We start from the raw sequence: 13,553 nt of genomic DNA, 5'->3' as shown, positions 1-13,553 counted from the left end.
AGCTGGAAGCCGAATTACATCATTCCCTACCATCCACGTGGACCTGGAGGGGGGAATAGTAATGAACGCCGCCGGGATTTGTGCAGGAGCAGGGTAAGCCGTATATCGGCTGTATCCTGTGCCCAAGTCTCCCGCTGGTGATTTTCTCTCGTACTCGCTGTCGTGGCCGGGTTTAATCCAATGTGTGTGCCATGATTAAAAGTAACCGATGAATAAAGGTGTCGTGTGGCTGTTACTAATCTGTGTGTGTGTGACATAGTCCTGCAATGTAAATCTGCAATCTTATTAATTTTTTTTTTGTTTGTTTTCTTCTTCTTCTTTCACAGGACTCTCAAACGCTTCTCGAGTTACTTCTGAACTTGAAGAACAGTTAAAAGAAAGTGAGGAGTTCAGCCTTGATGTTGATGCTTCCATTAAGTTCTCAGTATGGGTTTCATTCTGTGAGATTTATAACGAGTGCATTTTTGACCTGTTGGACCCGGTGTTGGGTGACAAGTTTTATAAAAGGAAAACTCTCAAGCTTGCTCAGGATATTAAAGGATTTTCATTTGTTAAAGGTAAGCTCCTGTCTGCTTCATCGTAATCCTTTTCTGAGACAGAAACGGTGCCCTAGGCAAGATAGCAGCAGTTTTTGCCCACCCTTGATCACCTGGGTTTTTTTTAGTAAGATTTGATGGGACCAGGCCCCTAGACGTGTTCCAAGCCCTCAGCTGCCTAGATTTGCCTTGTGGATGATCCAGTTCTATCCAGCCTTTCCTTGAGAAAAGACAGATGAGGCACTAATCGTTGCAACAAGAATTACCTTTTAATCTACGGTGATAGATCACATCAGGGTACACAGTGGGGGTGAGAGAGGCCTCTCTCACCCCCACTGTGTACCCTGATGTGATCTATCACCGTGGATTAAAAGGTAATTCTTGTTGCAACGATTAGTGCCTCATCTGTCTTTTCTGAAGTATATGCTCTGATTGCCTCTGAGTGCAAAATTGGGTATGAAATGCGTAATCTGGTGACCCAGCAACAGCTTTGGCCGGTATCTAGGGCCAGTCGGTTTTTCTTCTAGACACACTATCCAGCCTTTCGTAAGGGAAACTCTAGTTTCCAAGACCTTTTCCCTTTTCTCTCTCTCTCTCTCTCAACAACCCCCCCCCCCCCCTTACTTTGCAAGCACACAAACATTGTGTGCTTTACATTTGAGGGCATCTTTCCACTACAAATTGCAATCGCTGCAAAGGTGAGCATGTGTTTATTTTAAAGTGGACCTGATCTCTTGCACAGGACACAAGGGAAAACATAACAGAAATGCACTCTTTATGTATTTAAAGGGGAACTTCAGCCTAAACAAACATACTGTCATTAAGTTACATTAGTTATGTTAATTAGAATAGATAGGTAATATATTATTTTTTACCCACCCTGTTTTAAAAGAACAGGCAAATGTTTGTGATTCATGGGGGCTGCCATCTTTGTCATGGGGGCAGCCATCTTTTTGGTTGAAAGGAGGTGACAAGGAGCAGGAGACACAGTTCCAACTGTCCTGTGTCCTGATAACCCCTCCCAGCTGCACACGCTAGGCTTCAAATGTCAAATTCAAAATGTGAAAAAAAAAAAAAAAAATTGCACCAAAACAGCAGAACGAGAGCAACACCATCAGAAATCCCATCATGCTTTGCACAGCATCAGGGGAAAAAAGCCCGGGCAGTTTTCTTCTGTGCAGCTAAAAATGAGGCTTGGATAAGAGAAACAAAGTTCTGATGCTGTCATACTGTTAAAGAAACACCAGGCCTTTTCAGTGCTGCTGAGTCGATTTTTAGTCCGGAGGGTCACTTTAAAGATTTTAGCCTGTGTAATTCCCCCATGTTTGCGTTTAATCTCAAGTTGTGATTTGATCTTTTCCCTGTGTCACATGACTGCCTTTGGCAGATAAGCCCATTTGAAAGTACAGGCTGTAAACAAGATGTCCGCTTCCATTAATCAGGAAGTAGAAACTGCAGATTTATTTTAGGATTTGTATTAGCTGAGAGGAGTTCTCCGTTTAGGTCTACTTTAAAAGTAAATACGTATTGCGTGTGTTTGTGGTTTTTTTTTTTTGTTTGTTTGTTTTTTCTTCCTCTTTATATGAAGCATCCTTTAACAATTTTCTAAACACAGTAGCTATGCAAAGTTATCCTGGTTAATTTTTCAGTCACCTTGTCATCTACAGATGTCCAGTGGATACAAGTGTCTGATGCAAAAGAAGCATGCAGGATTCTTGCTTTGGGAAAGAAGTTCCAGAGTATCGCTTTCACCAAGCTAAACAGTTCATCCAGTCGGAGGTAAATAACTTCCAATCACTGATGTTTTTTTTTTCTTCTTTTAAAAAGTGGTACCACTTGCAAAGGGACAATTGCTGTGTGATGTGGACTGGAGGGTGTAATATAGGAAACGTGTGGATCTGACAGAGGCTGCCTGTGATTGTCCCTGTAGTTTACCGCTTGGGAGCCACCACATTTTAGTTGAGATGAATGGGAAAGTTCATCTTGCCAATATCTCAAGCACTGCAGTCAATTGCGTTTTCCTGGAATCTACTTGCAGTCACTAGTGTCAGTGGCTTTTGCAGCTACATTCTATACCCCTAGGCGGTAGCAGCAAAGCATTTGCCTTCGATGAAACGAGACGCCATCCGTGTGAACTGGCCATGAAGTTCTGTGTTGTACTCTGTCACATGGAGCTCTTAAAGCGGAACTGTAGATATAAAATAAACACATTGTTTCACTTACCTAGGGCTTCCCCAAGCCCCCAGCTGCTGTCCTGTCCGGTGCCGCTCCTCAACGGGTCTCCGTTCCCCCGCCGCCGCTCGGTCCCGTACCTCGACCTGTAAGTCGATGCCAGCGCGGCTCTGGCCAAGCGTATCCTTTCTTCGCGTTCCCCTCTGCAATAGCGGGGGAAAGCTAAGAAAGGATACGCGTGGCCAGAGCCGTGCAGGCGCAGTGGTCCGGCGGCGAAGCCGAAAGTAGCTGGTGGCGGGTGAACGGAGACTCCTTGAGTGGGACAGGACAGCTGCTGGGGGCTTGGGGAAGCCCCAGGTAAGTGAAACAATGTGTTTATTTTATATCTACAGTTCCGCTTTAATGTCCTTGCTCACCATTAAGTCAACCCGTAGTACTTGGACTCCAAGTTTTTATTCTTCTATTTTGCGCCAAGTCTAGTTGGGGATGTGAGTCTCTTGTTGTGTTTCAAAAAGTGACAGTTATGCAACTGTTTCTGGCAGCTGCTAATTGAAATGAATGCCAGTTTACCCGAGTCAAGAAATCTAGGTGGCACCTGGGTTACTCCAGAGCACTCCTTATGAGGTGATAGGCCAACACCACTTTGGGAAGAAGTAACACAGCCTCTAGAGTTGCTTCACAGACGGAGGCACAGGCAGGCGGTTAAAAGTATCAGGCAGATGGAAGGTATGAAAGGTGGGTTAGGGTAGGCAGACAGATCAGGCTCAGACGAGCCATATTGGCAGCAAATCTTAAAGAGAACCAGAGACGAAGCACCCTCATGTATTTTATTACATTTATCAGTGGGAACATGACAGTAAACACCTACCCTGCTTTTAGTTTCATTGTTATCTGCTTAATTAGTCTATTAGCAGCTGTGATAAGAATCCACCGACTATTCAGTCGAGGTTTGACCTGGAATCATTATAGCTGAGTCACTCTTCTGTGAAGTGTTTTCAAGCCCAAGCCTTCCCCCTCCTGGCTTAGATTTCATGCTTTGCAAACTGAGAGCTGTGATGACTGGGAGGGGCTGCTCTGCTGAGAGAGAAGCTCTGTGGCTGTAATATGATCCCTGTGTGCTCTGTCTGCATAGATACTGATCACTGCAGTTTCATTCCTATGAGAGACACTTCCTACAGGCAGTACATAATACCAAAATGAAAGCACACAGATGAGCCTTTCTCATATAGCCTAGATAGCAGCCTAGTCTCATATAGCCTAGACAGCACATCCAGAACAACTCATATAACCCGGAAGGAGAAGGGATATGAGCTGGAGGCCATATTTGATTTTTCCTGGAGCAATAATGGATAAAAAACACTAAAAAAGGCACACCAGAGCGGCAAAATTATCAGGTAGAGCATTTATTCTTTACAAGCTATCAACTGATATGTTTATTTTGTGTGAAACGTTCATCTCTGGTTCCCTTTAAGCATATGTAGATCAGACAATAAGAATCAGATTGTTTGACGCTTGTTTGAAGTCGAGGCAAACCAGGAGCACAGCAGGAACCATAGACTAATGCGTGTAAGGGAATACTAGCTGAGCAGGAAGGGTTTCAGAAGCCATGTGTACGGACCACTAGACTCACTGGTCAACTGCATCACGGATAGAATCGTGCCATGGGCAGCCTCCAAACTGACATGGAAAAATTATCATTACTCCTCGACCACTGGTTTTTGCTTTTTTCCCCATGAGATCTCATCAAAATTATGTATATGTACATAAATATACCACTATTAAATGCAGATTATATAGTGTATATATAGTATATAGCGCCAACAAATTCCACACTGCTTTAGAGTATATAGTTTTGTCACTAAACTGTCCCATCAGAGAGGCTCACAATCTAATCCCTGCCATAGTTATATGGTTTACGCAATGTTAAAATCCTCAGTGCTGCATCCCCAATTCTGCAGTATTGGGAGTCAAACCAGCCAACACCCGAATCCACAAAGTGTAGCTTCAAGCCAACTGCTGGGTCTCGACCTGGATTTGGGCCAGTGAAGGCCAATTTATTGCATAATTGCCACAGTACAAAAGTTTGTACTTGAGGAAGATCGCACAGACTGAAATGTCGTTGTTTGGCACTTATGCAATAAATTAGCCTTTACTGGTCCAAATCTAGTTTGAGACCCAGTCATTCCTTTATTGGCAGTATAGTTTAGGGACAATTTTAGGGTAAAGCCAATTAACTTATAAGTATGTTTTTGGGATGTGGGTGGAAACCCACACACAGGGAGAACCTACAAAGTATGTGCAGAGTACTATCCTCTAAGCCACCATGCTACCTTTTTTGCTTGATTCTTTTCTGTTTGCCCAAACACTGTTGGTAAAGCATAAATCATGAGGATTACTTCAGGTCTATTTTTCAATATAATCGAATCCACGAATGATACTTAAAGAGAAACTCCAATCAAGAATTGAACTTTATCTCAATCAGTAGCTGATACCCCCTTTTTACATGAGCAATCTATTCCTTTTCACAAACAGACCATCGGGGGCGCTGTATGACTGATATTGTGGTGAAACCCCTCCCACAAGAAACTCTGAGGACCGTGATACTCCTGGCAGTTTCCTGTCTGTGAACCTTGTTGCATTGTGGGAAATAGCTGTTTACAGCTGTTCCCAACTGCCAGAAAAAGCATGCAGCAGCTACATCACCTGCCAGCAGTAAAAATGTCACCATGTTATAAATGTCAGAATGTAAATCAGGTATTTAAAAGATTTTACAATGGGCAAACACTGACTAAATCATTTATACATAATTATTGTAAAAATAAAGCACTTTTTTATTAAATTTTCACTGGAGTCCCTCTTTAATATATTGTTTGCTTTAAAAGCAAAACGCTACAATCCAACGCAATGCTGATCAAATCTTACTTTTTTCTATTTTGAGCTTCTAACGTTTGGATTATGTTAATATAGTCTTTGTCTGCTTTTCAGCTTATGAGCACAGCTAACATTCAGACTTCTGTGACAGTTCTTTCTAAAGGTTGTGTAAGTCAGAAGCACATCTTGGCTAACTAGTGACCTTTTACTTCACCATGTAACAGGCTAGACATGCTTCAGAGAACATGACATGATCTCTGGCTTCTTCCACTGCCTATCACATGCGGTTATCTGCAGCCCTCAGTCCACAACTTAATGCATAGAATAGCAAAAATCGGTTAACCCTTTGCACACTCATGCAAATCACTCATCCAGGATCCACTGCTGTCCCTACTCTGCTATGGTGGTTATTGATGGATACATGTTTAAGGGCCCTGAGGCACCTGAAATGACTGTCGTACCATGGTCATTCTGGTAGTCTGATAGGTATTTATGCTGAAACACGTTCAGTGCTGTGATGCAGTGTTCCCCAACCCCGCCCACAAGGGCCACCAGTGGTTATTCTGTGGAAATCCAGATTTAGTTAACCAGCTCTTCTGAGTCACTGATTACCCCATCTGTGAGGGCCTGGGTCCTCTAACGCAGTTGTGCGCAGTTGTGTCCGCTTTTCAGCAACACATCAATGTTACAGATGCTGAAAAGCGCACTCAACTGCGTTAGTGGGCTCAGGCCCTGAGGGCTGGTTCACACTGGGGCGCTTCTCAGCAGCGTTTCAGCACTTTGCTGATTGTTGGCGAACAGCAAAATCAGCAAAGCATTATAACTATGTATCCCTATGGGGTCCTCCTCACTGCAGATTTGCCTGTGATTTATAAATTGCCAGCAAAGTGTTGTAACGATTTAACCCAATGGGACCATTCTCACTGCAGCCTTTGTGATTTGTATCAGTTGCCAGCAAAGCATTGCAGCAATGTACGATGTATCCCTATGGGACCATTCTCACTGCAGCCTTTGTTATTTGTATCAGTTGCCAGCAAAGCATTGCAGCAATGTACGATGTATCCCTATGGGACCATTCCCATATCCCTATGGGACCATTCTCACTGCAGCCTTTGTGATTTACTTCAATTGCCAATGTGCTGCATGCAGCATTTTAGAAGCAATGTATAGAGCCGCTAATCGCGATCACTCCCAAAACACTAATTCGTCCAGTGATTTATTTATTTTATTTTTTTTTTCCCTTGCAAAACATACTTCTGCTGGGCCTTGAGGACAGGGTTGGGTAACTGCTATTATTACTTAGTATTTTTATATAGCGCTGTACAGAATTTATAGTCTCGTCCCTGGGAGAGGCTCACAATCTAATGCCTATCATACTCTAGGGCCAGTTTTTAGACTGGAGCCAATTAACTTTTTGTTTTTGGGGTTTGGGAGGAAATCTGAGTGCTTGGAGGAAACCCACACAGACACGAGGAGAACATACAAACTCTGTGCTGATCGTGCCCTGGCTGTGATTTGAACCCGGGACCCAACTCTGCAAGCCGAGAGTGCTGACCACTACGCCACCATTCTGCCCATAATCCTCATCATTGAGATGAAGCATTGTAAGAAATAGACCCAGTGAATATTGCCTGGTGCAGACCAACAAGCTTTAACTACTGGTACCCTTTTTGTGTATGAAGGGGCTTCACCTATTTTAAACTAAATATTGTATGATATAATTGTGTCCAGACAGCTAGGGCTGGACTGCTTTTACCTTAATAATCTCAACAGCAACTAATTGTAGTTAGTCGTTGTGGGTTACTGCTGATCTATTGCTATTTAACCCTGTTCAGTACAGACACTAGTGTCCTGTTCAGTGAATAGTTGGAGTGATTATAGTTTCGGTTTTCCTGTTCTTTTTCAGCCACAGCATATTTACTGTTCGCCTGTTAAAAATTGAAGATGCAGATGTCCCTCGAGTTGTGAAAGTCAGTGAGTAAGTATATGTTTCTACAACTCTTCCTTGTATGTGTAGATTTTGTTTTGCTCAACTGTTATAAAACTCTGGCAATGCCTGTGTTTGTTTGTTTGTTTTTTTGTTTGTTTTTTAGAATTTGGTAGCTTAGCCTGTAAATGCAAGCAAGATTGCTCTGATTACTGTTTGCAAACCAGGCTCAGCACAGGCACAAAAAACAGTTGTACTGTAAAACTGATTTTTCCTTTGAAATTAATCTTTATTATGAAGATGGTGGCTTGCAATCACCGGCAGAATAGTGGCATTAGCTTTGTTTTAGATGACAGAATTTGAGGTTTTTTGTTTTGTTTTGTTTTAATGTACTTTATTTTTGTTGATTAAATCGGTGTTTCCTTTATTGCTATGGATACGACACTTTCATTGATTCTCACTCAAATGGGTCAACTGGGTTTTTTGGGGTTAGAAACCTCTTCCATTGATGTAATGAAAGGGATTTCTTTCAGCAGATGATAAACCAACATTTGTCAGGTCAACCAAAGCCCCACGATCTATATCGGCATGAAATATTTCGGGAATCGGCCATTGTGATGCCTATCTCTTTCTGCTTGGTAGCAGAACATTTTTTAGCATTGGATAAACAAGCTGCCACCATCCAGCCATGTGAACCAGGCCTTAGCAATTCCTGCACACAAAGTACAGTGACCAGGAAGTTAAGAAAATGCCAGAAAAAAGTTGTAAAGCACTGTTTTGGGGTGGTGTGTAAATGCGCTGTACAACACTTTCCATACACAACAGCAACCAGTGGTCTTTGTATCATTGCCTGCCCTCCTCCCAGTCTTCAGACATTCCCACCCTGCTCTACAGTAGAAAGTGCATTGTCATTATGTGACTCTGCAGAGCTGGTTTATTTGTATGGATCGGATTTTATTTCAGAAGCTGCTTTTCTCAGCTTCTCTGCATAAGTATTGGCCAATCAGAGAGGAACAGAGGTGTGGGAGGGGAAAACGGGATGGAAAGAGGCTTCAGCCAATCAATCGGGCTGCATTAGTTATGTCTGAGGGGAAAGTAAAGAGGGGAAACAAAACCGCATGCCCTGCAACTTGCTTTGTGTAGCAGATGTACCAAATAAGATCTTTTATGGAGAAGAAAAGAGTGTTTTTTTGTTTACCTTTTGGATTGCCAGGTTAGCATCCTTATTACTTGTTTACCAGGTAAAACAAAGAATTGATTTTTGATTTTATGCCCGACAGTTGCACCTAAAAGGACTACTATCGCAAATATTGTAAAATTTAAAATACATGCAAACACAGAGTAATTTATAGCTTATTTTACTCTGGAAGAAACACTTTTCTTATTTCTCTGTTACTATCAATTACAGTAGTAGAAATCTGACTGAACTGACAGGTTTTTGGTTAGTTCATTTCCTCATGGGGGATTCTCAGTATTTAATTTGGTCTTTAACCACTTGAGGACCACAGTGTTAAACCCCCTAATGACCAGGCCATTTTATGTAAAATTGACCACTGCAGCTTTAATGCCAAGCTGCAGGGCCACACAACACAGCACACTAGTGACCTCCCCCCCCCCCGCCAGCCAATCCACTTGATCAGCTGTCATAGGCTTCAGGCTTCAGCCTATGACAGCCGATCACTTCTGTGCCTCAGGAGGGGACAGCCGTGTGTCCCCAGTACAGCGCTGCTGCAGATCGCAGCTCTGTACAATGTAATTAGATGCCGGTTTTGCCGTCTAACATTCTCCCAAGCGGCTGAATGCTCCGCTCCACCCACTAAGCAGCAGATGCGCGCGCGATCTCCTGCAAAGCAGAGCCCCTGGACTTTACGCCGGCAGACGGTCCTGGGGCTGCCGCGCCCGTCGGCGTGACATGGTCGGCAACAGGTTAACCAGTTCCCTACCCTGGGGTTTTCCCCCTAAAAAACCCAAGCAATTTTCTACATTTCACAGGTCTCCTATTCATTAGCCAATAACTTTAGCAGTACTTATCACAAATAAATGATCTATACCTTGTTTTTTTTGCCACCAATTAGGCTTTCTCTGGGTGGTACTTTTTGCTAAGTATTATTTTACTTTGAAAGTATTTTAAAGGAAATAAGGAGAAAAAAATTTAAAATCATTATTTCTCAGTTTTCAGGCATTACCGTTTAAAAATAAAAAGTATTACTGTAGATCAAGCCCACATATTTTATTAGTCCATATGTCCTGTTTATTTCAACATTTAAATTATCTTCCTAGTACAATGTATGGCGACAATATAATATTTGTCAATAAAGGTGTATTTTTCCCATTTTTTTGCTTTGTACTTTACAAGCAATTACAAGCCGTGTTCGCCAAAATAAACGTAATATACCCTCACAGCATACATATCTAAACTGCTACGTCAAATTATTAGCTCCCACCCCCGTAGTTAGCAAGATGTGCCCCTTTATTACCCTCCGCCCCCCCATAGATAGCCAGGTGTGCCCCCTTATTCCCCCCATCCCCCATAGATAGCCAGGTGTGCCCTTTTACCTTCCCCCCCCCCCATTATAGCCAGATGTGCCCCTTATTAGCCCCTCCCCATAAAAATCCCAGATGTAACCCTTTATTAGCCAGACTCGCCCCTTTGTCCCCCTACCCCCATTGATAGTCAGGTTTTCCCTTTTGTTTTTCCCCTCCAATAGGTATTCAGATGTACCCTCTCTTCCACCTCCCCCCCCCCCCTCCCCATGGATAGCCAGGTGTCCCCCTTTATCCCCCCAGTATAGCCAGATGTGCCCCTTATCAGCCCCTCCCCAGTATAAAAGATATATGTGCCCCCTTGACCCCCATAGATCGCCAGGTGTGCCGCTTTATTCCCCCCCCCCCTCGATAATCAGATGTGTCCCTTTGTCAGTGCCCCCCCCATATATAGCCAGGTGAGCCCCTTTGCCCCCATAGATATCAGTGTGTGCCCCTTTGCCCCCCTCCCCATAGATGGCCAGGTGTGCAATTATCCTGCCCCCTCTCCCCCTTAAATACCCCCCAGATAGCCATTATGCCCCCTCCCCTCACCTCCATGCTGCGATCGGGCAAGCAGCATGGAGGATTAGCATGTAAACAACATACCTCACCTCGTTCCAGCGCGATCAGCCTCCCCTCCGTGCATCACCGCTGCCTGTGTCATTATGCCGAACGGATCGGGTCCCGGCTTGATGACGTCATCAAGCCGGGACCCGATCCGTTCGGCATAATGACACAGGCAGCGGTGATGCACGGAGGGGAAGCTGATCGCGCTGGAACGAGGTGAGGTATGTTTACATGCTAATCCTCCATGCTGCCCGATCGCAGCATGGGGGAAGGAGGAGGGGGGGGGGGATACTAAATTGCAAGCGCACTGTGCTCATTAAAGGGAACTGACTTATATTCACGTCATGTGGCTTTCAAGAGCCACTTACAATGACGTGAATATACTGTAGGTAGGATACGAACTGGTTAAAGAGGCACTCCCTAGAAATGATCAGTACAAACATGTGGGCCACCCCCTACCGTTTTGCACACTTTTCTGGCAGTTGGACTGAGCAACTGCCTTTCACTAAGCGATTTTGAAAATAAAGAAAACCGTGAGACTCTCCTCCCCCCACCCCCATGAGATGGAATGGTCCAAAACCTGTCGGTTCTGTCAGATTTCGACTACTTGCTTTAAGTGACAGCAATATAGGAGAAAAAGAAGTTATGGCACATTTTACTCTGTGAGAAATGTAATTTTTATTTATGTATTTTCTTGTATTTTACAATTTTACAGTTTTTCTATATAGTGGTCCTTTAATGATTTTGCTAATGTAGCTTCTTGTCACTTTTCTACGTTGAATTGGTTGGTATATTCAATAAGAACATGCTGTATTACAATATATAGTGCTCTCATTAAAGGAAGAAAATACTCTGTACTTTCCTCTGTCGTGAAATCCGCTTTAATTTGAATAAAAATTTGATTTTTTTCGCTGGAGTATCAAAAAATGTAAAGTTGTTTGTTTTTTTTCCTTTTTAATGTAGACTGGCGCTCTGCGACTTGGCTGGCTCTGAACGATGTGCGAAAACTCAGAATGAAGGTGAAAGGCTCAAGGAGAGTGGGAACATAAACACTTCTTTACTGATTCTTGGCAAGTGTATCAATGCTCTGAAGAACAGCCAGCAGTCAAAGTAGGTTCACAATCCTCGACTTGGCATCCATTCACTCCAACATTCTCCAACTGTTGCTGCTGTTATTTGCCTCAAGTGAGCAGTTTCCTAATTGCAAGTCTAATGAGTTTACAAGTCAACATATTTTCATTTACTTTATTACTCTGTGAAGTTGTTACCAGAAATAAGAAAATTGAGCAACAAGACTCACTGGGTTTGTTGTGTTCTTCAGCTTGTTAAACTGTAATAAATAACTATATATCTGAACACATTGCTTTTTTTTATTCCAAGCACCATTCTTGGAAAATACTGTATTTATAAGACTCACTTTTTCTTCTCCAAAAGTGGGGGGAAAGTCACTGCATCTTATAGTCCAAATGCAGGGAGCTCCTGACTTGTGAACTCCTGCTAATATGAACCTCCAACCCGTCGCAATGTCGGGGACTCCCAGTACTGTGCCCATGCAGAGGGGAACACATAGGGGCATAGAGGACACAAAGGGGCATAGAGGGGGACAGAGCACACAAGGAGATACAAGAGGTACAAAGGAGGCATAATCCACAAGATGCCTCTTCACCATGGATGCACCATGGACCCCCCAAGTGTAAATTGTCCCATCCCAAAAGTGAAGTTCTCTGTCCTGCTGGCACGACTCCTGATGCCTTCTGCTGTTACAAGTGCTGCACTGTGTGGTACAGGTTCTTGGTGGTTGTGATGCCTGTGGTACAGGCATACGCGGTAACAGGGGTGTCAGGGTTGGATGCCTGGAGTCATGCCAGCAGGCAGGGCAGGTGATAATTTACAAAATTACAAAGCGTGATATCGAGAGCTTTTACTTTCAGCCAATATTTTCCAGCATGTGCAGTATTTTTTACGTATTTTGGCCCAGAATGGAATAATTGATTGGGCTGATATGTTAAAGCACTGATTTCCATTGATTTAATACATGTATCTAATTGGATTGCCGATCAAAATCGCTAGATGTACGGCCAACGTTAACGGTTTCTTATGTTTGCCATAAAATGCCCCTCTCTCACATTTGCTGTCAACTGTCTTTTTCTCATGCATTTTCTCTCCACCTTTATGTTCAGTGGCTTGCCTCTCTTACATGTTCTCTCTTGTGCTTCTCTCTCATATGTCCCTCTCTCTCACCAATGTCTTCTTTGCTCTCCTCTCTCACTTGTGTGTTCAGTTTTTCACTGTACTCAATGATATCTCCTTCCAGTACTGTGCAAAGGTAATCCCATGCCAGTGTCATGGGAACTTTTTATGATTTGAATCATTTTAGGAAGACTGGATGCTTTTAGGCTTGAGTTTCCTTTTTCAGTGCTAGAACTATTTGAGGCTTTTTACTGACCTCCAGTTTTTCCTTTTCCTTTTTTTTTTTTTTTTTTTTTTTTTTTTTTTTTTTTTTTTTTTTGTTTTTGTTTTGTTTTCCTTCCAAGGATCCAACAGCATGTGCCGTTCCGAGAGAGCAAGCTTACCCACTACCTTCAGAGCTTTTTCAGTGGCAAAGGAAAAGTGTGCATGATCGTAAATGTCAGTCAGTCTGCCTCTGCTTACGATGAGACGCTAAATGTCCTCAAGTTCTCAGCAGTTGCTCAGAAGGTAAGTACAGGGCTTAGTTTTCAGCCCATGAACTTGATGCTTATCTAATAAGTGATGCTGGAGCCTCTGCAGAGAAATGCAATAGGGGTTTCTGTGCATTAGTTTTATAGCCCGTTTGATTGAAATGCTTTGTTACCTCTTCTTTCTGTGTTGGCGTTCTATTTTTACTGTTGTAGTTTACATATCACGGACTAATTCAAACTAGGAATTATTTTTGATGTGCTTTAAAGGAAAAAAATGCTGTTAAATGATTGAAA

At 43.0% G+C, this 13,553-nt stretch overlaps 1 protein-coding gene across 3 annotated transcripts in view; it reads left to right on the top strand.

Annotated features, from left to right (window-relative positions):
- KIF20B (kinesin family member 20B) overlaps window positions 1-13,553 on the top strand; it is a 175,136-nt gene that overhangs the window by 50,841 nt on the left and 110,742 nt on the right. For all 3 annotated transcript variants that reach the window (XM_068258632.1, XM_068258631.1, XM_068258633.1), the window contains 5 exons: window positions 327-557; window positions 2,204-2,315; window positions 7,486-7,557; window positions 11,563-11,709; window positions 13,134-13,296. In XM_068258632.1, coding sequence (XP_068114733.1) covers window positions 327-557; window positions 2,204-2,315; window positions 7,486-7,557; window positions 11,563-11,709; window positions 13,134-13,296 — 725 coding nt within the window. The remainder of the gene's footprint in view (window positions 1-326; window positions 558-2,203; window positions 2,316-7,485; window positions 7,558-11,562; window positions 11,710-13,133; window positions 13,297-13,553) is intronic.

The sequence above is a fragment of the Hyperolius riggenbachi genome, chromosome 10 (genome assembly GCF_040937935.1).
Source record: "Hyperolius riggenbachi isolate aHypRig1 chromosome 10, aHypRig1.pri, whole genome shotgun sequence".
NCBI classification, from domain to species: Eukaryota; Metazoa; Chordata; class Amphibia; order Anura; family Hyperoliidae; genus Hyperolius; species Hyperolius riggenbachi.
Note: the sequence above shows the minus strand (reverse complement) of the source record. Positions and strands in the feature narration are given on the sequence as shown.